The 25,562-nt window shown below is 39.8% G+C and overlaps 1 protein-coding gene across 1 annotated transcript in view; it reads left to right on the forward strand.

Annotated features, from left to right (window-relative positions):
• Positions 1–580: 580 nt before the first annotated feature.
• Positions 581–25,562, forward strand: part of STK26 (serine/threonine kinase 26) — a 30,888-nt gene continuing 5,906 nt past the window's right edge. The window contains exons 1-6 of the mRNA XM_059859739.1: positions 581–801; positions 907–1,028; positions 15,882–16,112; positions 22,154–22,210; positions 23,794–23,902; positions 23,994–24,151. Of these exons, the coding sequence (XP_059715722.1) occupies positions 987–1,028; positions 15,882–16,112; positions 22,154–22,210; positions 23,794–23,902; positions 23,994–24,151 (597 nt within the window). The 5' untranslated portion in view covers positions 581–801; positions 907–986. The remainder of the gene's footprint in view (positions 802–906; positions 1,029–15,881; positions 16,113–22,153; positions 22,211–23,793; positions 23,903–23,993; positions 24,152–25,562) is intronic.

Below are 25,562 nucleotides of genomic sequence, written 5' to 3' on the forward strand. Positions count from 1 at the left end.
GTCTGATGGGAGCTCTGGAGGGAGCTGAGGGTGCTTGGCCGGAGAAAAGGACGCTTAGGGAGGACCTGACTGCTCTGTACAGCGCCCCGACAGGGGCTGTAGCCAGGCGGGGGTCGGGCTCTTCTCCCGGGGAACCAGCGACAGGACAAGGGGATAAGATCTTAGCTGTGCCAGGGGAGGTTTAGGTTGGACATTAGAGAGAATTTCTTCACAGAAAGGGTGATTAGACATTGGAACAGGCAGCCCGGGGAGGTGGTGGAGTCACCGTTCCTGGAGGTGTTTAAGGAAAGACTGAACGTGGCACTCGGTGCCATGGCCTGGCTGACAAAGTTGCGTTGGGCCATCGGTTGGACTCGATGACCTCAGAGGTCTTTTCCAACCTATATGTTGGTCACTCTGTGACAGCGCGGGCGGCCGCAGTTCCCAGCCCGGGGCGTGCTGACGCTGAGGGGTCCCCGCGGCCCCTCCCTCGCTCCGCGGTGCCCCGGTGCCGGCCCGCCCGGGGAGGCGGGCGCCGTGACGCCAGGGCCGTGCGGCGGCTCCGCCCCGCGAGGCCGGAGCCGAGACGGAAGCAGCCGCCGCACAGCAGCCGCCGCCTGCAGCCGTAGCCCGTCATGGCGCTCTGAGCCAGCCCCGGCCGCGCCGAGAGCCGCCACCCCGGGGGGCCCCGAGCAGCCGCCCCGCGCCGGGACCGGGGAGCGGGGCATGGGCAGGGCCGCTGCGGGGAGCCCGGCGGGCAGGGGACAGCGGTGCTAGCGACCCCCGCCCGCCCTTCGCGCAGCGCAGCCCCGCGGCCGCGAGGTGAGGAGCCGGCGGCGGGCGGGGGCCGGCGGGCAGGGCGGGGAGGGAAGGAGGGAGCGCGGCCCGCGCTGAAGCCGCCGCCTCCCCGCCGCTTTGTCCTTCCAGGCCCCGCCGCCGCCGCCCAGGAGAAAGAGGCCGAGATCGGGGAGCAGCGGGCGGCGCCCGCCCGGCCGCCGCAGCCCGCCATGGCCCACTCGCCCGTGGCGGTGCAAGTGCCCGGCATGCAGGTGAGCTCCGCACCGGGCCCAAAATGGAGGCGACGGGCCCGGCCCCGGCTCCGGAAGCGGCGTTTGCGGCCCGCACCGGGCGGAGCCGCCGCCGGGGCGCGGGGGGCCGCGGGTGGGCGAAGAGGAGCGGGGCCGCGGGGAGGCCGCGTTCGGGCTGGGGGGAGGCCGGGCCGGCCGCCTCGCCGGGGGAGCGAGGGAGGCAGAGGGGGAAGCAGGGGCTGCTCCGAGGTAACGGGAGGCTGCGGGGGCCGCGTACCTGCACCCCGGCGGAGGAGAAGGGATTCCCCTCCCTCCCTGCCTCCCTTTGTTCAGGGTTGGCCGCGCCGCATCCAGGAGCACGTAAGAGCCTCTAAAACTGATTAAAGGCGAAGTGAAGTTAATCGCAGGGTGTGTGGGAGCGCTGTAAATGACATACCAGGCGCGCTGGCAGGCGGACCTGCTGCAGGACTTCCCCACCACCCTGGCGCTGGGCCTGTAGTGCGGCTTCCCGGAGGACCTTGGGATTCATGGAAAGGTGGTATCTGCCAGGCCTGGTGGGGACAGAGCACCGGGGACCATAGTCTGTCAGAACCCTGCACCTCTGCTCGCCTGGGAATAAGGCCTAGTGCCGTTTTTGTGTGTTTGTGTTACCTACTTAGGAAACAAACAAGTTGGCATGTTACTGACTTTCGTAGCAAAGGTGCAATACCTCTGACTCTTCATTCTTACTCCACTGGACAATATGATATAAATTTAGTCAGAGATCTTTATCAATGTAAAGATAGCTCATTTCAGTGCTGATTTTTGCTTGTCAGACACTGGCAGCCCAGTCAGTGTTTTGAGCATTCTCTTAAGTTCTGGGATAGTCATACCTGTATAACATCTGAGGTTTTTTCACTTCAAATACTACAGAAACATTTATGATGTTTCTGTAGTATTTGAAGTGAAAAAAACCTCATCTCTGTGTATGTGAGAGATACAGTAGAGAGTTCAGGAGGCTTCAGAACAAAAAGTTAATATATCTCTTGGTCAGGTAACTTTATGACTTCAAAAAAGTGTAGAGTTAATGTATAAACAGTATTTGTATATTTATGCTAGTTACTATGGTTTACCAGTGCTATGGTTTAGTTTACCTTTCTCTTTTCTAATAATTTCTAGGCTTTCTGAAATCTGTTAAATTATGGTCATTCACATTTTGTTTCTATAAGAGGACACAAGCCACATCTTCTTAGCCTACTTGTTCCATTGTGTCAGAATAACTGTTGCATTAGAACATCCTGAAGAAATTTTGTGATAAGAGATTTAAAGGCTTTAGTCTGAGCTTCTTTAATTACAGCCTCTGGGCTTTCTAGTGTGTTTGTATTTGGGAAACTTCTGTTTCAACAGTCTAGTTTGTCAATTTCCTAATTTCCTATTTTTATATCTGTGCTGTCCTATTTTCCAACTGTAACTGCCAGCACAAAAGGAACTTCAAATTATTTAAGGTTCTGTTTTTTCATTGTTATACCAATAAATTTTGTCCTAATACCATCCTTATCCCTACAGTATTGTTAGTGTAACCCACAGTCCTTAACATATATCAGTATGTTAAAAACATTTTTTAGACTATGAGATAAATCCAGATGCATCGAATTAAACCACAGTTTTTTCCTTGGTGATTTTTTTTTTAATGAAGATGATTACACAAGTCCTGAAACCCTCAGAATACAAAAAAATAGAATTTGATGTGATGTTCATCTGCTCATCCTTATTCTAGAAGAGTCATAATACAGAGTGTTTTAATTTAAAAAAGAAACTAAAACCAACACAAGAACTGCATGGCAGCCTGAGGTAGAAGAGTTGTTTCCTTTGGGGTTTTTTAACCTATCTGGCCTATTCAGGCAGGATCATCTAAGTGATGGTAAAGGCGTGCCTGCTTCTGCTCAGTGTTAAAGTAAATGTGTGGTGATTGATTGAAGAGGAATAAACAGGTTCCTCGGTGATACAAGATTTAATTGTTCTGTTAAAACTATCACTGTGGGAAAGTGTAATGTCAAACCTCTTGTTTTGTAATCTATTGTGGAAAGATTTTATTGAATGTAACAGTTGGAAGCTGAATTTGTCAGAGAATGTCACAAGCCTGAAGTTTTCAGCTTTATTGTCATCTTGTGCTTTCTCTTACATTTGATTATACAAAAAGTATCAAGAAAAATCCAGAAATAAACATGTTATGTAATTCACATACTCCAAAAACAAGGCTTAAGACAGTTTATCACCAAAGTGTATCAGAAGCTTTTTTGACATCCAAGATTTTTCATCTTATCAAGAGTCATGTCCCCTTTAAAAAAAATCTCCAACATGGAAAATTACAGAAAATCACACAGAGTTATTTTGGTGGACTTGGAGTCTCACTTTAGTCCCCTGGCAGCAGTGGCAGACCCAGAGGTGGTATTATCTGTTGCCATTATGAGTAGTTATAGAGCCATTTGTTTATGTAGTGGTTGCATTCTGTTTAACTTGTGTCCCTGACAAAACCAAATTTTATACCTAACCATTCTTACCTCTGCTAACAACTTCCTAAACACATTCAATTTCCTTGCTCCTTTGGAAAGGCTCCACTTGATGCAGTTGTACAGTGGTAACTCAGCCAGCCAGCTGCCAAACTCCTAAGCCCATTCAGTAAGATCCAAGTACTCAGTGTATGTATGATGTAAGTGGTCTGAAGTTGAATATGATACCCAAATTGTGGCATTTTACACAGAATCACAGATGAGATGGAAAATGGAAAGGATGGTGAGCACAGTTAAGGTGTCCTGGTTACAGGAAGCACAGTTTGCAGTGAGCTTGATTGTCAGGTTTGAGGTTTTATTCAGTAATGTCACAGTAACTTTGTTCCTTGGGATAAAAATATTCAGACTGGTTCTTAGTCTGGAATGCTTTCAGATCTCACAGTGAGAAACCTGTTCACCAGCACTGTCTTCAAGGAATGGAGTTGAACTCCTACAGAACATTTGTAGATACAGCTTGTAAGAGACATGTTGCCTGTGTCTTAACCAGCCCAGGTGCTGAAAACAGCTGGAGTGAAGAAGGTGTTGGACCCCTTATTTATTATTAGTCCTAAGTGCTCCTGTATTGCCCAGCAGACAGAGTACACAGTTCAGAGGGTTGTTTGTTTCAAGTGATCAGAACATTTCAAGGATGTCATTTGAGATTGATGTGTTTCTGATGAACTTATGTTCTTGGCAGCATCTCACACAATGCTCCAAAACCCTGTACAAATAAAAGAGGTTGGAAACTGTTCTCTTGCAATTGAGTAACAATTAACCTTTCTAAGGTGGATAGGGAGGCTACTTTTCAATATGTCAGCATTTAAATTTTCTAAACAAGTCTGTACATTTGCTGGAGCATCACTCAAGTAATAAATGCCTTTTTTAGTTGGTGGAGTTTTAATGTATAAACTTGCCCTTTTCCTATTCTAATTTGTCATGCAAATTTGAATATTAATTTATTGGTATTAATTAACTGATGTGAAATATTAATTTATTAACTGATGGAAATATTGATTATTCTTGTTTATATATTTTGTTAGTATGTGTGTCTTTGGAACCTGCTTTGGGGCTTTATGTCCCATTATCTCTGCTATCCTACTCATCTAAATGCTTTCTGTTTCCTTTCTCATGGCTTTGCTGATATCTCCTGATGCTGTATGACAGTAGTTTTGAGCACAGCCAGAAAGGTTGTTTAGAGTTGCTCTCCGTCTGTTTTTGTTGGCATTCAGGCTATCTTGCAATAAAGAACCGAACTTCCTCTAAAAGTGTAGCAGCCAGGAGCATGTGACCTGTCAGGCAGTGTACTCTGATTCACAATTGAAGGATTGCTTGATTAAATGAAAACTTGGAAGTCAAGGTGAGCTTTGCTCTCTGTGCTGCCAGTTAACAGAGTGGCTGTAGGGCGCTGCTCACTGAACGGCCTGAGCCTGGCAGCTGGAGAGCCCCTCCCTGCAGGCTGCTCAGGGGCAGATCACTTAATGCCTAGTTGGGTGAGTAGAGAAAGATGAGAGGTAGTGTTTAATTTTGTAAGTGGTCTTTTTCATGGCCCTAGAAAAAAACCCACATTGTCTCTTAAGTTAGTGTGCATCTAGAAATGTGTGGTACCTAAAGCTGGTCTGGAAGCGTGTCAGATTTCTAGTAAACCTTCTGCACTGAAGTTAAAAGAATATGGCTTCTGTTAAGAGTAAGCAGTCTGTTACTGTAAAATACTTAAATGTACAGAAAGTGCATGTTAGAGAAACTTAAACCTTCAAAGAAGGATGCATTCAAGGTTCTTTTAATTTATTCCTCTCCTAGGAACTGAGCTGTATCCTGATGCTTCTACAGCAAATTTGAAAAGGCTTTAAACTTTTACTATTTAGAAACATGTCTTACTTAAGGGAAACTGGAAAGTCTAGCACTCGTTGGACACCAGGAGACTTCCACAGTGCCTAGAAAACTGATGTCTTATGATTAAGTTGCTGTGGACTCTGGTGTTTTTTCCAGTTTCAGTTCTTTGATTGGTACTTTGAGCTGTGGTGCAGGTAGACTGCAGGAAGACAGTATTTTAAGCCTTATAGAGAACAAGCCTCTTTTCTGCTTGAAGCACAAAATATTTGTGGAATTCAACACTGCAGTTGTTCCTTTCCTGGTTGTGCAGGGCCTACAAGCTCTGTTGTATCCAATAGTAGATTCCTGAATCAGCTCAGGCTGTATTAGCTGAACTTGGTTCTTCCCTCTTATGCCTGGTGGTAAGTTACTCTGGTGGCAAGAAAAGTATGGCTCAGTCATCGTTGTACTGTATAACTGGTGTCAAAGGAGGAGAGTCGTCAGAGCTCTGAAAAGTATTCAGTACACGGGAGCTGTGCAGCTATAATCACCTGGAATTCAGCAGATGCTTTTGTCAAGGTTGAAAGAAAAAGTCCAGTCCTGTAGTAGTATTTTCTGTGCATATTTTACAATTTTATAGACACATTGAGTGCTTTGACTTGGAATTCAGAGGCAAACCAGCTGAAGCTGCAGACAGCACATAAACCAGCTCACCTTAATCTCTGTGCTGTTCTGTACCATCATACACTGTCAGTTTTGGGCAGAGAATAATATTTCCCCAAAGGTAAAAACATTACATCTGAAAATAAGAGTTCTAACTTTTAAAAGGATATCATTATTTTATTCTGATTTTAACATTGAATATGTTTGCACTGGCTGTTTTTGAACTCCAGTGTCTCAGCTTTACAAGTCCTTATGAAAGCTTTGTCTTGCTTTTCTCCTTTTTCTCCAAAAGGAGAATGTATAGCAAGCAATAATCCAGTAATGTATTGCAGTTTTTTATTTAGGTACGTATTTTGAGGAGAGGAATGTTTCTTTCTATATAGAAACTTGGTGGTACACCAGGAGGTGTATGTGTGACTGAGTATGCCTCTGCAGCAGCATTTGTCCTGTGATTCCTGTGAAATGTATTGGTGAAGATAGACAAGAGTAGTAGCCTCAGCTTTCAGTCATCTATAAAAATGAAAGGCTGAATTTTAAAACCAGTAGTAAAAGTACCACTTGTTTTTTCTTTAGTGACTGTCTTCAGATTTAGAAGTCGTGAAATTTGGAAAATTATAAGACACTGTTGTTTTGCCTCTCATTTATTCTTAGGAACTGAATTTAGTGATTGACAAAAGCATTCAGAAATGGGTTTTGGGAAGATGAGGTTGGAGATGAATGGTACAAAGTTGGTTTTGAAATCTTCTGTGGTAAATATTTTTTGTCGTGCTGTAGTATCTGCTTGTATGGTGTCTTCAAAGAAATAGTTGGTGAGGTATCTATTGCGTCAGGAGTCGCTGTTCCAAATCCTGCTATTTCTTTCTTACAATAATTTGAAAGAAAATTCCTTCCTAATACTGCCTCACCCGCATTTATTTAAAGAACTGTCATTTGTTCTTTAAATTTAAACTTCTTGCAGTTCTTCTGGAACATGTCTCTTCTGCTCATTAGCTGAGGATCACTGAGCACACTCCTTAGCTCTGAAGGAGAAACTTAAATCTACTGGGAAGGGTGCCCACCTGGTGATACTGAAATCTCCTCTGCCACAGGATTGCTAGCCAAAGAGATTTGGCGAAAAGAACTGAATCAGAGAAACTATTAATACAGGTACTGACAAAGTAGCAGTAGCTTGCTGGTCTCATTCTTCATCATAATTTGTGCGTGTGTTTTTGCAGAGATGGGCTATATTGATTAGGTCCATAGCTCAGGAGAGAGCATGGCTCCAACTTAGTTCCTTCTTCATAAGGAAAACTTTGAAGAATTGCAAAAAGCTGCAGTTTTTGGAAGTGTGCATCCAAGTTTGTGTTGCTGAAATCTGGATTTGAATGGTCTTGATTGAGGCAGCATATCTGAAAAAGCTTTCTGACAAGGTCTGTCATGGTTCTGCATAAATTCTCTGTGCATCAGTGAAGGAGAAGAAGGAATGAGAAATGTGCAGAAATCTGCAGGTTTCACATTTGAGCCTTGGAAGGGAAAGTGTGAGAGCCCAGAGTGGCTTCACTGTTTATATGAACCAGAACTCAAGAACCATGTGTTCAGTCCTGGAGAATGGAGGGTTTTTTCCTGTTTCCTCCTGCTCCCCAATCTTTTGCAGGCTTTCCTCTCAACTGGGTACTGTTATATGTTGTGAATATCTGAATAATGTTGACTGGGGGAGGATCAGAGGGTTCTATGCTAGATGACGATTTGTGTTTCAGTGGAGGCTTCTGTGTTGGGAGCTGAATGCAGAATAATAAAAACAGTGTACAGCTTGAAGCGACCATGAGTGTTGTAGCATGCCTAAGTGTAAAACACTGAGTAAAAGGATTGAATTTCTACTGATGTAGATCAGTTAAAAACATAGAGAATTACTGAGGGGAGCAAAATGTTCTTGCTATTGATCTCTCACCTAGGAAGGTGTCATCTGGCAGCTGGTCATAGCAAGAACATTTTTACATTCCTGCACAGCTTTATTCTAGCCTAGTTGGCAAGAAGAATCTGATTCTTTTTTTTCCTCCGGGGTGTTTCTCTTCCTCCCCTCCCCCTTCCCCTTGCCTTTTATGTAATGAGATGCTTTGCCATGCTGTGAATGAGCTGCAAAGTAATTGAAAAAGGAGTTTCCTGAAACGGGCAGGTTGGTTCTGGCAGCAGAGGTTTCTTTCTTTGCAGCTCATTTTGCAGTTGTATTTCTGGTTTTTCTTTGTGTGCTTTTTGTAGCTTCTGGTCCATTATCATTGATATGATCAAGGGCCAATGTTCAAGAAGAAAGTACAGCTTTCAAGCTTGTGGTCCTCTAGCCTTAGGGGAGAGGACAGAAGCTGTAGGATTCAAGTAGACTGTTTTACCTTCCTTTCTCCAAATGGTCCCTCCCCAGATTAGAGGAATAGTGATACCCTCTGAGTATGGGGTCCCACTTAGGGTGCATTGCAGGCAGTCACTGTGCCTGGAGCCTTATCTGTGGTAGCTAAACTTGTGGCCTGCTCTTTAACCCACCCACACTGTGGTTTGGAGCCATCCTTTTTCAACTAGAATGTTTGTGCCTCACTTTAATTTCGTTTGGCCTGAAAATAAGTAGACTTCTTCATTGGAGAGATTTAGCAAAAGTGCTAATGTGTGTCATACTTGAGGTCTTTCTACTACTTTTTAGTTTATGAATTGGCAAGTTAAAAACCTGGATTTTGTTGTTATTTGTGTTCTAGCTGGCTTGTAATATAATTCTAATCTTATTTACAGGAGGAAGGTCTGTGTATCAAGTCCTAACTTACACAGGAAATGCTAAAATGGCTTCTAGAGTGACAAGGCCTGTCAAATTTATGTAACAGTTGCCACTTAGCTGTATTTAAATATTAGGAAAATGGTTGAAATGCTGTAGTGATATAGTTTATTGCTGGCAGAGTTCTGACACGGTTATTCCTTTAAATGGGTGTGGCAAAAAAAAATTGTTTGTGTACTGATAAGCAGGCTGGTGCTAAAAGGAAAGGCACACTGCTAAAAGTAGGCTGCAGCCCATAAATGGTTATTTTTCCATATTCCTATTAGATGTGGCCTTTGAAGTCTCTCTGCAGAGTACATTTTACAAAGCAGTTCTTAAAATGGAGAGGATACAAGTGTTCTTAAGCAAGGAGAAATTGCAGTAGTCCTTTATGTTCTGACTTCTGATGCAGGTTAGTTCATTGAGGGGAGTAAGTTACTCATTCAGCAGTCACTTGTCCTGCACTGTTCAACAGAGAACGTGAAACTTGTGAAAGATCAGTTTGTTGAACTCTTAATAAATGCAGAACAGAGTTAGTTGATAACACTGGGACACCAGAACCTGTTGATACCTTGAACTGATTTCTGTCTCCATTTCAGGATGTCCATGCTTCTAGCTAGAAAACATTCAGCCACTCACATCTTTTTCAAATTGTACTAAAGACTCAATCATGTAATTCGTGTGTCCTCCCCACCTTAATTTCTCTGATTTTTTTAATAGGCTGTGCTCCTCAGAGATGTGAACAGACTGGAGATAATGCAGCTGTATGCAGTGGTTTGAGGACATTTTAAAAATATACTAGGTAGTTAAAAGGTATTGATGCATAGAATAGAAGCCAAGTGGGACTCCATTTGGACTATAAGATGTGTAGGATATCAGTTATAGAGAAACTCACTGTCATGGGAAATTGTTCTTTGTTTCCTTTCCTCCTTGCAGAGTGCTCTTTATAAATAATTGGTGTAAATTTTTTAAATTGCCTGTGTCAAAGAGCAAATCTTTGCGACATATGGTATTAGTCTTTTTTTGTGCTTATTTGTGCTTTTTCCTAAGCTGCTTTATGGTGTGTGAAATAAAAGCTAAGAATAGAGGAAGTGAGTTCAGTGGTTTCCATTTCCAGCATAACATACAATTGACAGCTCGCATCTGCCATGGGTCAGAGGTGGTTTGAATATGAAGGTAATTCTTTCCTTCAAAATTTGACAATAGGTGGATTTGAATGCTGATTTTAGAGTTTTGATAGTCATAGAAATTCTCAAGCAGCTCACCTTACCGCTAACTTGATGAAAACAAAGCTACAAACGTTTTTGCTTGCTGTTTTTGCTTTTATATGAAGTTCCCTAGGTTCTCACTAAAAATGGCAATGAATCTTGGCCTTGTCAGATAAGAGAGATGTTTCATAAAGGGTGTAACTCAGGTCAGGTCGCATTTAAGGACAGCAAAATCCAGATCTAGTTTTTATTACCCACTGAGTAGAAAAACTTGTAGATAATGTAAAAATTTGATAAAATCAAATTGTTTTGTTGTTAAAGTAATATTCTCTGTATTTGTATCATACAGTTCCAGTAAATATAATCAAATTCTGATATCTTAGTCTTGAACAAGACTGCAGGGGAACATCAGTTTATTTACATGCCAAAATAGCTGGAAAAAAAGTGTGTGTATGTTCACGATGAAGAAGAGATGTCTATAGGTTCTACACTTGTCTTGAATGTCAGCAGGTTCATTTTTTCTTATTCTGTTTAAGTCATAATGAATCTGCACCTGTGCCTGCATTAACTTCAAACTGTTTAAATTTTTATGTATACGCACACACACACGTCTATGGCACAGTTTCTGTGAGTAACTTCCTTATGCAAGTTAAATATGAAAATATATAATTTATGTGAATAAATATTGTTACATGTTTTAACATGTATGGGGTATAATTAGTGTGTGTATATATATAGATATAAAATATCTGAAATTTTATGCAGATAGTGTGTGGCAAGAGATAAAGAAAACTGTCTGTTGATTAACATATTACTCTTAAGAAGGTACTGTAGCCTATCAGGTTTGTCAATCTTACCCCCTTTTAATTTTATTTTTGGGGGGGTCTGAACAGAATAAAAATTTAAGAGGTGCTTTATTATCTGAGAACAGCTAAATGCCTGCAGATGGAATTGCTTGAAATTACAGTCTTTTAAACACAGATAATTCTGATGGCTTCCAAAGATACCAGGGTCTGTTAGGCTGCCATAGTAGTGGGTGCTTGAAAAACATGAGTAAACACTCTATGGGCTTCTCTTACCAACCTTTCATAAAATCCTTTGAACTAATTATTATATATTTAATGCATATTTGGGTAATGGAAGTGTAAGTGTAGGTGAGCTGCTCTGCAGCAGTGGTACAATTCTAAGGGAATTTCTGTTCCAGATAAACCCTGGGAGATGCCTCAAAGTCCTCATGGTGTAACAGCATTTCTCAGTCAGGTTTTAGAAATACTGTTAAGACAAGAGGATATGTGTTCTCACACTGACAGACTATTTAGAAGAAATTTCACAGGACTGTTAAAATTATTGCTTTAGGAATCCTAGAGGATGTTGGGTGCTTGATTTTGTTGGAATCAAAGCATTAATTCAGTCTCTGTCCAAGATTTTTTGAAGTTTTGTTTTTTCATTCAATTGTGTTCAGTGCCTTTGAATGAAATTCATCAATGAGCATTTTCAGAAGATCTGTTTCTGTAAAAGAGCTGTCCTGTACTGGCAGATCCAGACACAGCCTGACATAGTGTTTCTTCTAATTTGGTCTGTGTCATTAGGTTTCTGTATAATCTTGGAAGTTACATATTTGGTATGTTTTAAGCTTGTTTTAAAGGAAAAATTCAGAATTTGAAGAACAGGTACATGACAGGGTCAGAGGTGAAAAGGTGAGTCGGCAAATCAGTCTTGTAGCAGAACACAGCCAGGACATGGCTTCAGAAACATGTGTTTATTGGAATCAAAGGAAAGAGGTTATATAAGCCAGATTGGCAGAATGCTTGACACAACAACTGGCAAAAATTATGTTAAAAAAAAAAGCATGCTGGCAAAAATGATGCTACAGTGCTTTTAATTTGGGACTTCTCAGCAGGTGGTCAGGCTGGATGACCTCCTGTGGTCCTTTTGGAGCCAGATTGTGTGACTTTGTGTGCACATACAGATGTGTATAAACACATACAGTGATGGTGCAAGGTTGAATCAGAGAGGAGGAGAGATTTCCTGAAGGCCCCAGGCTGTGTGCTCTGCTGGGCTGGTGAAATGGTGCACTTGGAAACCGTGCAGAGGGTGCAGAGAGGGCTTGTGTTGTCACGCTCCGCTCGTGCTGCTGCTCTTAGTCACACCAGCGGGACTGGAGCTGGCATGTGGATGTGCCTGTGCTTGTCAGGCTTGCTGCTGCTTTTGTCTGGAACTGGGCTTAGGGAGGGAAAGAGCAAGACATTCTCTGCCTGATTTGTCCACCTACAGGTATTATCTTTGGAGAGGTGATGATGGAGTCCATGTACTGTCTATTGTGTTGTTACCATCTGCTGCCCAATAGACTTGGCTTCCCATGGAAATCAATATATATTTTAAAAAAGAATACTGGTTATTCATGCAGGCATCTTTCAAAGCTTTTTTCCATTTCAGTGAACAATCTGTGAAGCAACAAGGAATAACAATGGGTGGTTTTGCTCAGGAGTGTAAATAGTATTAAAAATTTTAATTTCTACCATATTAGAAGTTTAGCTGCCAGCTGTATTGCAGAAATTTACTGGTATGTATTGAGGATGTGTATACACAAATACATACTTTTATTTGTATAAAATATGTCTCCATCCTTTTCTATACATTTGTTTACGGAGCAGTCTTTTAAATTTTTGTTTTGTTTTTGTTACTTACAGAAAGACATTCCTGTAGAACAGTAGGCTTAAAGACAAGGAAATTAAGAAAGGTAAAAGCACGTCTGTTTCAAAATGCAGTCTTTGTTCTCAGGCCATGTTTTAAGTTATGTAGTGTTACAAGTTTGAAGTCTTTCCAAAGGACATTATCTCAATATTAGCTGTAGTTGGTCAGAAATATTTGTCCTTATCCTGGAGTGTCCTACAGTTCTCTTGTCAGCCTCTGTGAGTAACAGAAGCTGTAAAGCTGACTTTGCTTGCTGTGAGAGGATTTTCTGAGAATAGAAAGATGTGACTGTTTCCTCAAGTAGTCCTGCACAGTTTGTTCTCCTCTGATGGCCCTCTGTTCCACATCCTCCTCCCAGGGATATGTACATGGAGTTCTGCAGCACTGGGAAGTCCAGCCATGACTGATCTCCCTGTACTCCAGCACTCAGACATAATGGCATCAGGGGTTGTTGGAAGATAAAATAGCCTTTAAAGCTCTGATTCACCTGAAATAGCTTGGGGGAGGGAATTTGTAGGCCTGGTTTGTTCTGTTGATGGTGGTTAAGTAGGGTGTATAGGATGAAGTGATGTGCTTTTCTACTGAGGAGCCCAGAGGAGTTTTCTGCTTAAGGTTTCTCCCCTAGCAGAATCCAAGTGTTGCCTTTTGAGGTGATCAGACATTTATGAAGGGCTGGATTAGCTGAGCATGTCTGTTACTAAATCGCTTTTCTTTTATCTGACTGGAAGTACTTGACAGGTTTAATCTCAAATTAGTATGAATGACTCCTGAAATCCCAGATTCCAAGTATGTCTTAAATTGAAGCTAGTTTCTGTGAAGATGAGTATTTAACCATCAATAAAAAGTTTTTCCAGTCATCCCTCTTGTTTCTTGGAAGTGTATGTCTTTGTTTATTGTAAATTGAGAACTATGAGATAATTATTCCTTATTGTAACTAATGCAGTTGAGAAATGATTCCTGGCTAGAGGACAGTTTGGCGTCTTATCTGGCAGCAGGGAAAGGCTGAGTGGCAGTTGCTGCTGCTTTTGCCATACCTGTCCATACAATAATTTTTTTAGAGCATGCCCGAAAATAGATTTTAAATTCTGATTTTTTTAAAAAATTGTTTTTACTTTTAGCGATGAAATGATGGCAGGAGATGGTGCAGCAGTGTACAGCAATGTGTTTGTCTTCGGACAGTCTCAAGATTTACTGCTCTTCTCTGACCGTTGTAACTAAAAGCTTTATGAGCACCTGAAGGCTTCAGTCGTTTCCTTTCCCAGTAAAACAAAATTAGTTCCTCCAGGTTTCAGACCAAATAGGTTCTTCCTTTTTTTTTTTTTCATTTGCTTTGATTGTTTGTTTGTTCATCTTTTAGGTCTCTCACTGTCTCTATCAGAAGAATAGAAGAAACTACATTTTTTTTGTTAACTATTTCTAGAAATTGTTTTTAATGGAGTAGAGTAGCAATGAGCTCATTATAGACAGAAGGGAAATTGCTCATTCCACAGCTGTAATGTGCTGCTCAGGAGCAGCAGTGTGTCTTGTCTGTTTGCGAAATCTTACCTCCACAGATCAGTATAAATCTGCTGTACTAATTCATGTTCCCTCCTCTTGTGATAACAGAAATAACAGCTTGGTATATATGAGCAGTGAACTGATTCAGCTGAAAATAAACCTCGAAAATCATATGGTTAACTCTTAGCTAAATCTGTTTCCTGATTCATTTCACCATATTGTGGAATAAATTCTGGTTCTGGTCAAAGGGAAGACGCAGCAGTAAGGGTCCAGATGTAAGAAAATGGGACTGTCCATTTTGGACTAGCTTAAAGTATTAATGCTTTTTTTTTTTTTCCCAGTAAAAATATTCTTAGGAATTTGCAAGAACACCAATGTAAAGTTATTTTCTGGAGTTTCATGTTGATATTTGAGTATTTGGTTGTGTAGGGTAATCTGTGCTTTAGGTTAAACGTGTGCTTTTGCCATCCTGCCACTTCTTTTGCTGGTTCTGACTTTTGGAATGTGAGTGAGATGCAGAGCAAAGCATTTCTTCCATATTTTCAAAATTTCTTACTGCGTTAGAGGGCTTTTTCCAGGCAGGGATGTTTCTTTATTCAACACTGATTCATGCAGTCAGTTGCCCAGTTCTGATAGCAGTAAGGTGTTTAATTCTGTTGCTCTGCAAAGCATGGGCTGTTCTGTTCTTTTGGTGTGTTTGTCTGAACTCTGCAAAACATTTCTCTGTAAACTTTTGTACTCTGATCTCAAGTTCTGTGTTGTTAAACTGTGGAGTGTGTCATCCATGTCTTTCAAAAGTCAGTGCTCTGATGTTGGGATATGCAAGGTTCTCTAAGCTACATGGCATGCTTTGTCTTGAAGGGAAAATGAGAATTTCCTTCCTTTTTGTTGCCCTCCTGACTACTTGTCTACTAAGAAATTTACTTACTTGTCTACTAAAAAATCTACTTGACTACTAAGAAATGTAAAATATTTTTATAATAGCCAATCTGGTGATTTTGAGAGTAGTTATTCAGCAGAGATTCCAAACCATCAGTGTCCTCAGCAGTGCTCTGCTCCCCTCTGTAAGGCTCGTGTGGTGATACCAGCTGGTTCTGAGCAGTGCCACGGGTCCAGCGCTCCACGACAGCTTCTCATTCCTTGCTGAATACCTCTGTTCCTTTGGCTTATCCTTCTGTCAGCACTTTTAACTGCCCCAAAGACACCTGGTCTCACCTGATCTCAGGCCCTGGCAGTCGTGCCATCCTCTCCTGGCACCCCTCACTGTGTTACATGACAGGGAGCTGTGCTTGCTCCAGCTCTTGGCCAGGTGGGAAGCCCAACCTTTTCTGCCTGGATGATGTTGTTGGTGGTCCTGTGCCAGTAATTGCATTCCCCAGTCTTCGAATTCCTGCACAGACAGGATTAATGTTAAGAACAGCTCTATTCTTTAAAGGGTGGTTATGTGAGGAAGTGAAATGAGGTTTGTACCTGACTCCCTCCTTAGTAAGGCTCACTTACCTCTGACAGAATTGCATAATGTATGTTCTGTAACTAATAGCTGAATTGGAAGTTAGTGTGTAGGAAATAAATTTACCTGATGCAGCCCTTCTCATGATGATAAATCTGGATGGTGTGCTTCTTGGGGAGTAATGAGGGCTAATAACTTGGAACTAAATTAGGCAACTCATGTGTCTTTTTTCCCTTTTTTTTTTTCTTTTTCTAGAACCACAGAGCAGACCCTGAAGAACTATTCACAAAATTGGAACGCATTGGGAAGGGCTCCTTTGGTGAGGTTTTCAAAGGAATTGATAATCGGACACAGCAAGTGGTTGCCATAAAAATCATAGACCTTGAGGAAGCAGAAGATGAAATAGAAGATATACAGCAAGAGATAACTGTTTTAAGTCAGTGTGATAGTCCTTATGTAACAAAATACTATGGATCATATTTAAAGGTAATGTATAATATTGCACAAAGAATGCTGCTACGAAAATCATCTGAAATTAAGGAAGATTTATCATGCCAGCTTGGCATTTTTAGTAGGTTTTAATTTTTCTTTGAACAGAGTTTTTCACTTCATTTTTCTCTTTTTGCTGCTTGCTTTTTGGGCCTGGGATTTGCACAAAATGGCTAAAGTATTAACAGAGTTGATTGAGGATTCTTTTTGCCATTGCTTTTGGGCCTTGGTTTTCTCTCCTCCCTCTACAATCCCTAGCACAATTTTGTGGCCTTTCTGAGCAAAAGAAATACACCTTCATAGTTACAAAAGCAAAAGCTGTTCTGGTGTGGAAAGAAACCCTGCATCATGTAAAATGTGTTGGCAGTTATGCAGCTTAGTAGGCCTGAGACAAAGTAACACTGACATCAGCAGAGTTATGTAACCACTGTGTGAAATGTTATCTAAGGCATAATTTAACAAACAAACAAAAATGAAAACCTACAGAAAACCAAAATGTTGAGTAAAACTTTTCACCTTAAGTACTGCTTAAATGTTTTGCACTGCTGACATATTTCAGGTGACTTTTAAAAAAAATCCCTAAAAACATTTAATGTAAGCTAAAGTTTTAGTGATAGTTCAAAGTATATTAAGTATCTGGGAGGGGTTGTTTGCTTGTGTTTAAACATGGGGTTTTTTGTTGGTTTTGGTTTGTTTGCTTCAGTTTGGAAGGTTTTTCTGGTTGGTTCTGTTTTTTGGTGCTTGGTCTCCCTCTCAGCATTTCTGCTTTCTTAAAGTGTAGTGGGGTTTTGTACATTTTAGAGACAGATTTCTGATAAGTGCTCTCTGTCTCACACTTGTGCTGTATCTTTCAGTGACACATAAAAATATTTGCAGAATTTTAGTAATATTCTTTGTAGATTTTGCTTTTTTCCATTTAAATTGCAAAAGTATTCAATCATTTATATTTTAAAACTAAGTGGGCAAGTTTTTTTTCCAATATTTCCAGTATGTTTAGTATACTCCAAATGCTAACTTCTCATTTTGGGTAATGTAAGACAGCTGTAGTGGCTTTGCTGTTTACTGTGAGTTCTTCACACCTGAGTAAACATACAAATTGCCATTGATAACCCATTTTTGCTTCTCTTTATTGGGCTCAATTGGTGGGATTTTTGTTGTGTTTGTGAATAAGTAATAAATGTCTGAGAAGTAGGATTTACTTTCTACCATCACAGCATATTAAAGCAAGCAGGTTCATCTCAAGATAACTTTGAGTTCAGCTAGTAAGGTTCCCCTGGAGCAGTGCATAAATGCTGCTGCAGATCCAGACATGATCAGTCTTTTTTACAGTCCATTATTTTCTGTGATGAGCTAAGTCCTAAATTCTGTTCTCCTGCATATCCATCATTTCAGCTCTGTGCTGTAAAAGCCCAGTGGTTTGCCCTGAAGTACAAACAGGTCAAAGTCTTGGAAAGAGTTTTTACTTGTCAGTGTTTTTGCTTGGAAAAGTGTTTTGTGAAATCTCAGAACTGAACAGTGATTTCAGCAGCTATGAATGGAGGAATTAAACTTTGATTGGGTGGGGATTTATTTTGTTTGTTCTTTGTTTTCTCAGAGGTGGGGGATGGAAAAAGCTTTATAAGTTATGGATTGGATAGGGAAAGAAAATAATCTTATCATTATTTACAGCAATATAGGTGTGGAAAGTAAAGTCTAGTTATTCTATCAGTGCTATACAGCCATTAAATTCTGCTTAGGTTTTTTTTTTTTTTTTTTAAAATTTAAAAAAAATTCTTGGCAAATGTAGGATCATGTTAATGCAGCAGTACTCTCCTAACCACCCTGTGAGTTCTTTCCATTTCTGTTCTAAATGGATACATTCTGAAAGATTAATGCTGATCTCTTGTTTACTTTTCACACTTAGAAAGTTTTGGGGAAGGAAAATTTCTGTGCATGCAGTTTGGGAAGGTGTTTTTGGAATTATGGTTACTTTCTCATTCATTAAAAAAAAAAATTCCTCTTTAAAAAAAAAAAAAGTAAAAAATTGTTCATAGGAATGTTTTCCATCCCAGAGTTGCATGATAGGTAATTCTGCTGTTTGCTATTCCCAAAGTAAATGAGTAAAAATGTCCACAAATAAATGAATACCTTTTATTCTGTAATTAAAAATAAATAAAGCAACTTTTTAAGTAGTGTCTTCTATCTAAATTGTTCTTAGATTAGATTAATCCCTGGCTGCTAGTTCAAGATTTTTGAGCTTGAGACTTCTCAGGGGAAAGAGGGTCTTGGCTTTGTTCAGTGTATAAAGAATCTTTTATTCTTTTCATTTTAGTAATAGCAGGCATTTTGATAGTTGTGTCTGTCTACTTTTTATTTGGTTGGTTGTTTTTTTTTTTACTTAATTGATCTAGCTGGGAACTTTTTATTAGCTATTTCTTTGAGAGTGGCTGTCAGCCTAATTGTTAAAGTGTGTAGTACCTCATTCAGGATTCAATTTTTCTGTACACTGTTAGTATCTCTTTAAAACAATGAGATGGGTACAGTTGTGTACCAAATGATTGTGTAAGGTTAAAGAATACTGAGTTAAATTCTGAAAAATAAGATGTCTTATTTCTTACAAAGCCACGTCCTAGACTGCAGAGATCAGATGCAGTTTGCAGTGGGTATAAGTAGTGTGAAGTTCACATTCATAGTGGTCCCATATGTTTATTCCTGGATACTTCCATTTATTTATAAAGATCACTGAAAAATTCCTAGAAATACTTTTTTAAGATAATGGTTAAAAAGAGCATAGGGTAAATAAAAGATATTTCAAATTCGAAGAGTTTTTTTTCTTTTGCATCTTTATTTACAGGCAAACAAGACAGTTGAGCCAGTGTGCTGTGTTTCAGATCATGATTTATGAACTAGAAATAATTTACTAAAGTGTATTAATCATGCATGTAGCTCTGTCTGAAGGTGTAGAAATGCCATTAGAAACGTTGGTAGTTTTTACACTGTTCAGAGTCTTAGTATTTTCCTGACTAAATACCAAAGCAAACCTCAGTGCAAAAGCATTCAGGTTGCCTACAGCACTTAACTGATATTTTTCTAGTTCAGTAATCTAGATCTGTCTTAGATCTTTAAATTTCATAGTTTCTACTTTGAAGAAATCACCGCTGAGACCATGTGTTGGCTTCAGTTTTATCATGTAAGCCACAGTTCTTCCAGTTGAACTGTAATGGAACATCTTCTGTTGTAACTCACTCTTTTTTAACCAATTCTAACTAAGCCTAGAATTCTAAGTAAGCAGATTGTTCTTGTCATAATTCTGTAGGTTTTGAGTTTTCCCTCTGGCAAGATAGTTGATAGCTAAAAGTTGTTACAACTAAAACATGGAAGAAGAAATGTAATTGTGAGGGGGTTCTAATTGCAAACATTTCAGATGGGAGATTTTTTTTTTGTACCAGTGATAAAGTCTGTTGTACATATTCTGTATCTTGACAGTTTCTTTGCACTTCAGCATGCAGAGGCAGCCTTGTGGCTGATGGAGATGGAGTGGCCCAGTCCCAGGGAGCCTGGGGCTTGCCAGCTGCATGCAGGCTCTCCCAGATGCCCCTGCTGCTGAAAGGCAGAAAGGAAGAGTGTCTTTATTTCAATTACTTGGCTTACTAACTTGTGGCATTCTGCAGCCTAGCTGTTCATTAGCAACAGCTTGTATATCCAACCTGTAAATGGGATTTTAAAAGTATGGACAGTCCTTTAATAGTTTTCCTAGCAGTGCAATGTTACTTGTCTATTATTAGGTGTTTTAGTCTTGGAAAAACCTTATCATTGGTACAAGATGGCAAGGTCAGCTTCCTTGAGGTTGAATTTAACCCCAGTTATTGTGACACAAAAAGGTACAAAAGCCCCATATCATGGTAATGTGAGATATCTTAAAGTTCAAATGGGAGTTTCCCATTGAATTAACCTTGAAGCTTAGGTATTAGCAATTTTTTCCTAAATTTTCCTTGGGTGTCTGGCAAGATCAGTTGTGTTTTCTGAACATACTGGTAGGTGATGTGCAGGCATATATACAGTCAGAGAATGCACCTTGATAAACACATTCATGTACAATAATAAAATGTTTTACCTTTGTATCATGGCTTTCACTGATATGGATAGAATCATATGAGCTTCAGCTGTATTGCAGCTTTTGTGGTTGTAAGATAATTTAAGTCCTGTTGGAGGTATTTGTAGCTATTTCATATGTGTAGAAGGTCAGGATCTAAATTTGTCTCCTCATCCCCTGTTGCACTTGGATTGCAATTAACATCTAAATTGATAAACCATTGGGTGTGGAGGGTCCCCTAGATAAGTTAGGTTAGATAGCTGAAATGAGTGTTTTCCTCCAGCTTAATGGCTTGTCAAAATGCATTACTCCCCTACCAGTTCAGGCAAGAAAAAGATTGAAAGTATTAAACATTACTGTAGTTCTGGCATGTTCTGGTTACACAAATTTGGAAAGTGCTCTTGATGAAGTGCTTTGGCTGGAATTTCCAGCAGTACCATAGAGATAAATCTCTTGATGACTGGAATTCTATTACTGTTTTCCTTATTTGTGCCATTTAGACCAAGGTTTTCAGTATCTAGCCTTTTAACTGTCACAGCCATCTGACCTTGCTCTATTCTTTTGCAATTAAACCTGAAGTTACTCTCAGCTTTTCAGATTTAAATATGGAGAAATCCTACAGTGACATCCAGAGACTTCTATCAGAATTGTGCAGCGCTTTTTGCAGCAAAGCTTTGAGACAATCTAAAGATCCTGCTTGTTCTGCCCTGTCTATTTATACTTGGCTGACAGAAAATAGCTAGGAAAAAGGTTCTTCATGCCTGGCTAGAAAATACCCACACCCAATTGCAGTGGATAGTAGCAATTTCTTTGAGACATTGTTTGAGAAACAGTACTTACTCATTTTCACCCTGTTCTGTTTTCAACTAATAGTCAAATTCTCCAAACATGTCTGGTAACCACAATGTTTGCCTGGAACAGGAGTTCCTTGCAGGTCTTCTGAGCTGACAAAGTTGGGCTTTATAAAAACTGCTAAAGTTAGCCAGCCCTTCCCTGCTGAGATCATAATATTGGAATAGACTCTCATAAATGGTGTGGTTTTTAAATTTAGTATAAATCTAATAGAGCAGACTTTGTTAGGATGATTGGATGCAGTGCTTTCAGAAACTGCACCTTTATTTACTTGCTGGGTTTTCTTTAGATTTCCATCCCTGGGCAAGCCATAGGGTGGGAAGGTATACAATAGAGAATGCAAGAGGCTTTAAAAAGTACTCCTGCCTTAAGCTTGTGCTCTGTAATGAGAAACTAGCACTGGTAAATATTTGCTGAAAACTTATACAGTGTGTGTGGTACTTCACCAGCTGTGGTTCAGTTGAGTATTTTTAATAACTGGGTTTTATTTTAAATAAATATATTTATTCACAGAATTTTCTCGACTAGTACCACATAGATTCATATTTGAGTTTTGCCTTTTGAGGGGACTCTAGCAAGAAGTAGTCTGTAGATTTGCTAAGTGCTTCCAGTTTTGTTTCTATGAACCAGCCACCTTTTGTAGTGACAAGCCAATGACAAAGTCAGTACCTAGAAATCAGTGTTAGAATAATTTTTCAGTTCTAGAGGTTGAGACATCTCCGCAAAGGAAGAGCAGAAACTCACATATTCTCAAGGTCCGTTTAAAACAATTATTTGTATTTAATTAAAACTTAAACCACTGCCTAATCACTTTTTTCCCCTCTTAAGTTCTGTTCCTTTAAGTGAAATTGTTTTAGACACTATTTAGCAGAAATTGGTCGTGATGGTGTTTTTTCATTGCTTTTTTTAAATACAGAAGTCAAACATATTAATTAATATATTAGACTTCACAGGACCTATGTGATCATTCTACAAAAAGTAATTGCATACAACTAGGTGATTAACAACTCTCTATTTGCCTTTTCCTAAGAGTATGCTGGTAGTCTATTGAAATAGATACATAAATTTTTTATGGCAGCCTTGGACTTTTGACTTCTCATGCCTTCCTTTACAGGGCACAAAATTATGGATAATAATGGAATACTTGGGTGGAGGGTCAGCTTTGGATCTTGTAAGTATATGATTTTTTTTGCATTATAAGTATCAGTGAACTTTATTTCATTGTGGTTTTATATCACTTTATAAAAATAAGTACCTGGAGGCAGCTGATACTAAATGGTAGTCCTGTCACACTGAATTCCTGTTAATTTTTCTATTTTGCTCTTTGTCTGTAAGCATTAGGAAGCATCCATTTGTTTTCGTTCTCGGGGGTTTTTTAGTTTGAGAAGTCCTTTTCTTGCTGTATGTTTGCTGGAGGTTTGGGGTCTTCTGTCCATCACTTCCCACCTCCTCCAAGTAGAATTCATTACAGTTCAGTAAAAACCATTTCCTTTAGGTTTGGGTCTCAGGAATGAATGAGGAGTGTTCCACAGACTGTTAATTTGAGCTGGTTAAAAAATGTTGGGTTTTCCATGTTCAGGTATTTTCAGTTAAGCATGAAAGTGCCTTTTACTTCAGATAGTGTGGCATTCATGGAGGGCGTAGCCTGGAGAGTGCACAAGCACAGCCCACTGAGTGTGAATGTGGTTTCCCCATGGTTTCAGTGCAGCTCTGCCTCAGCTGCAATGCTACAGACCCACCCTTTCCTGTAAGATAATATAGCTCAGTCTTTGTGTGATTCTGAAGGGAAAATACCATGTCTTCACTATTACAGAGTGGTAGTAATTATATTTTTGCTAACAGGCATCCTGTCTGTGAGAGTTGAAGTATGTGCTTGACTTCACAAATCTATTTAAACTTCTTTATCAAATTGCATCACATTACCTCATCAAAAGCATAGTAATTAGGTGTAGCTTGTGGTAGTTTGTAGCTCTAGAACCTGGCCCTTTTGAGGCAGGGGTTGTGAGATACTCTGAAACTTTTGAGTAATTGATTGTATTTTGTGGAGTGTCAGAAACAGGGAAATAGATATTACTATTGCCAATTTAAATCACTGAATCTGTAGAGGAATAAAATTTTAGAATAAAATTTCAGTTTTGCCTCACTTTGCCCTACCATAATTTCATGGTGTTCACTGTTTTGGTGCTGTGGTGTTGGTATTTTTTTGATTGCTCACTTTAATTTCTTTTGTTTTATTTGCATAACTTTCTAATGTGCAAAGTTTATACTTATTCCATTAGCAGCCTTATAGTAGCATGTTATATTCTTGATACAAAAGCAAGCATGGAATCAAAAATACTGGGACAAGTGAAAACTGCATCATTAAATTTAAAACCCACAGTCAACAAAATGAACTGGTTTTCTTAATTTACTTAATCTAAATTGCAAAATTCAGTTTGCTGTGTTTGCTGCTTGTAGGGAAATGTGCAACTTTGTGGCAAGTTAGTTGTTGCTTTTCTTGTGCTTTGCATGCTGAAGGGAGCACAGACAGTGTGTGTTTGAGGAGTAAGAGCATTGGCAGTAGAGGGGATGTGAAAGTGATCTCCAGTGGCACCTATTTCAATTAGACTACTGACATGTTGCATTGAATATTGCATTAATTTTGTTAGTTCTCTAATTTTGAAAAATGTTTCAGGTTTAAGATTTAATTTAATCAAAGCAAGGCAAAAACTAGATACAAGACTAAAATTATTTTAATGTGTCTTTTTTCCGAAGCTGCGTGCTGGCCCATTTGATGAGTTCCAGATTGCTACTATGCTAAAGGAAATCTTGAAAGGTCTTGACTACCTACACTCAGAGAAGAAAATTCACAGGGATATAAAAGGTGTGCAGCATTTCAAATGTTACTTTGTTAATGCCTTTAAAAACCATAAAACAGTATTCTAATTAGTTATTATGTTATTTCCCCTTGGCAGCTGCCAATGTCTTGTTATCAGAACAAGGCGATGTTAAGCTTGCTGATTTTGGAGTTGCTGGGCAGCTAACAGACACACAAATTAAGAGAAATACCTTTGTTGGAACCCCGTTTTGGATGGCCCCTGAAGTTATTCAGCAGTCAGCATATGATTCAAAAGTAAGTAGAATTTTTTTTTTTTAAATCTGGTTATCCAACAGCATTTGTTTTGATTTTTTGCTTTCAGGTCTATCAATATGGGGAGAAAAAACAAAGTAGATTTGAAATTACAGGGTTTCAAATAATAAAATTAAAAGTAGAATTTAATTGGTTTTATACAGTAGTTACCTGTCACTGTACTCAGGTACAAAGTCACCATGTAAAATGGTGATGTCATGTCTCTTTCAGAGCAACTCCTTGAATGTGGGGTGGTTGGTTGATTTGGTTTTAATTCAATGTTTTACATTTAACTCAAACAGTAATAAAGTACTCACAAAGTAAAATGCCACCAGAACATGGCAGTTCATTTAAAGCCAAGATGGTGGCCAAAGTGTTAATTTCCTCTCACATTTCTATACATATAGCACTGGGTATAATTTCTTACATAGTGTTTCTGAGGATCCATGTAATACTGAAAAATTTAGCACAGGTCTTGAGAAGGTGAAAAGTAACTTGGTGGTGTGACTTAGTAGCATTGTGGTACCTTGTGCCATTCTTTGTCCTGAGAGCTCTTGATGGATGACTAATTGCAAAGGAGAGTTTCCCTATGTGAGCTAGCAGTAGAAAAGCAGAGTTCTTCTATGTTTTTCTGAGAGCTGAAGCTGGTGCTAGAAATGACAAGAAGGAGGGAACAGTCCCGTCTTCTCTGTGTAAAACCACAGGATATCCTAGAGCATGAGGTTGGTGAAACAGCAGCATGTTTCAGTCTGGCATTGGACTTTCCACCCTCTGTAGACAAAACCTTAAAATAGCATCAAGAGAATAAAAACCTTGGTATATGTAAAGTAATACTTTCTTACTGCTTTTTCTCAAATAGTAGACATGAAACTATACTTACATGATGTGCATGTATTTAAAAAAAATCTGGTGGATGTCTAGAGTGTCCTGAAAGCATTCACACTCCAGGAGACTTTCCCAGGATCAGTCAGACTCGAAGGAATTTGTGTACTTGTCACAAGGGTTCTTGCTGATAAAAAAGTTGGAATTCTCCTGTTTAGGGTTTCAGTGGTCCCACTGTGATATGTTCCCTTTTGGGCATTTTGGAAAAGCTCTCTACCCTGCCTTAAAAATATGTGTTGACCAGTCAGATTGGGATTAATTGTTCTTCTGCTTGCCCTGTGTATGGATCAGCTTTAGCACCCCTTCATTTACATTTCCCCAGCAAACTAATCTTTTGCCTTCCATATCTCCTCAGTGTCTTGGAAGAGCAATGTCTTCCCCCTTTTTTTCCTTGCCAGTAGGCTGGTGGGAGAGCAAAGATACAAGCCTTTGGTAGGAGAGATGAAGGATTTGGATAGGATACACTTCAGTTTCTAGAGTAATACTGGTGACTATTTTGGTATCTGGACTGAATTTTATTCTTTCTTCTCCC

Source organism: Haemorhous mexicanus, chromosome 14, assembly GCF_027477595.1.
Source record: "Haemorhous mexicanus isolate bHaeMex1 chromosome 14, bHaeMex1.pri, whole genome shotgun sequence".
NCBI lineage: Eukaryota > Metazoa > Chordata > Aves > Passeriformes > Fringillidae > Haemorhous > Haemorhous mexicanus.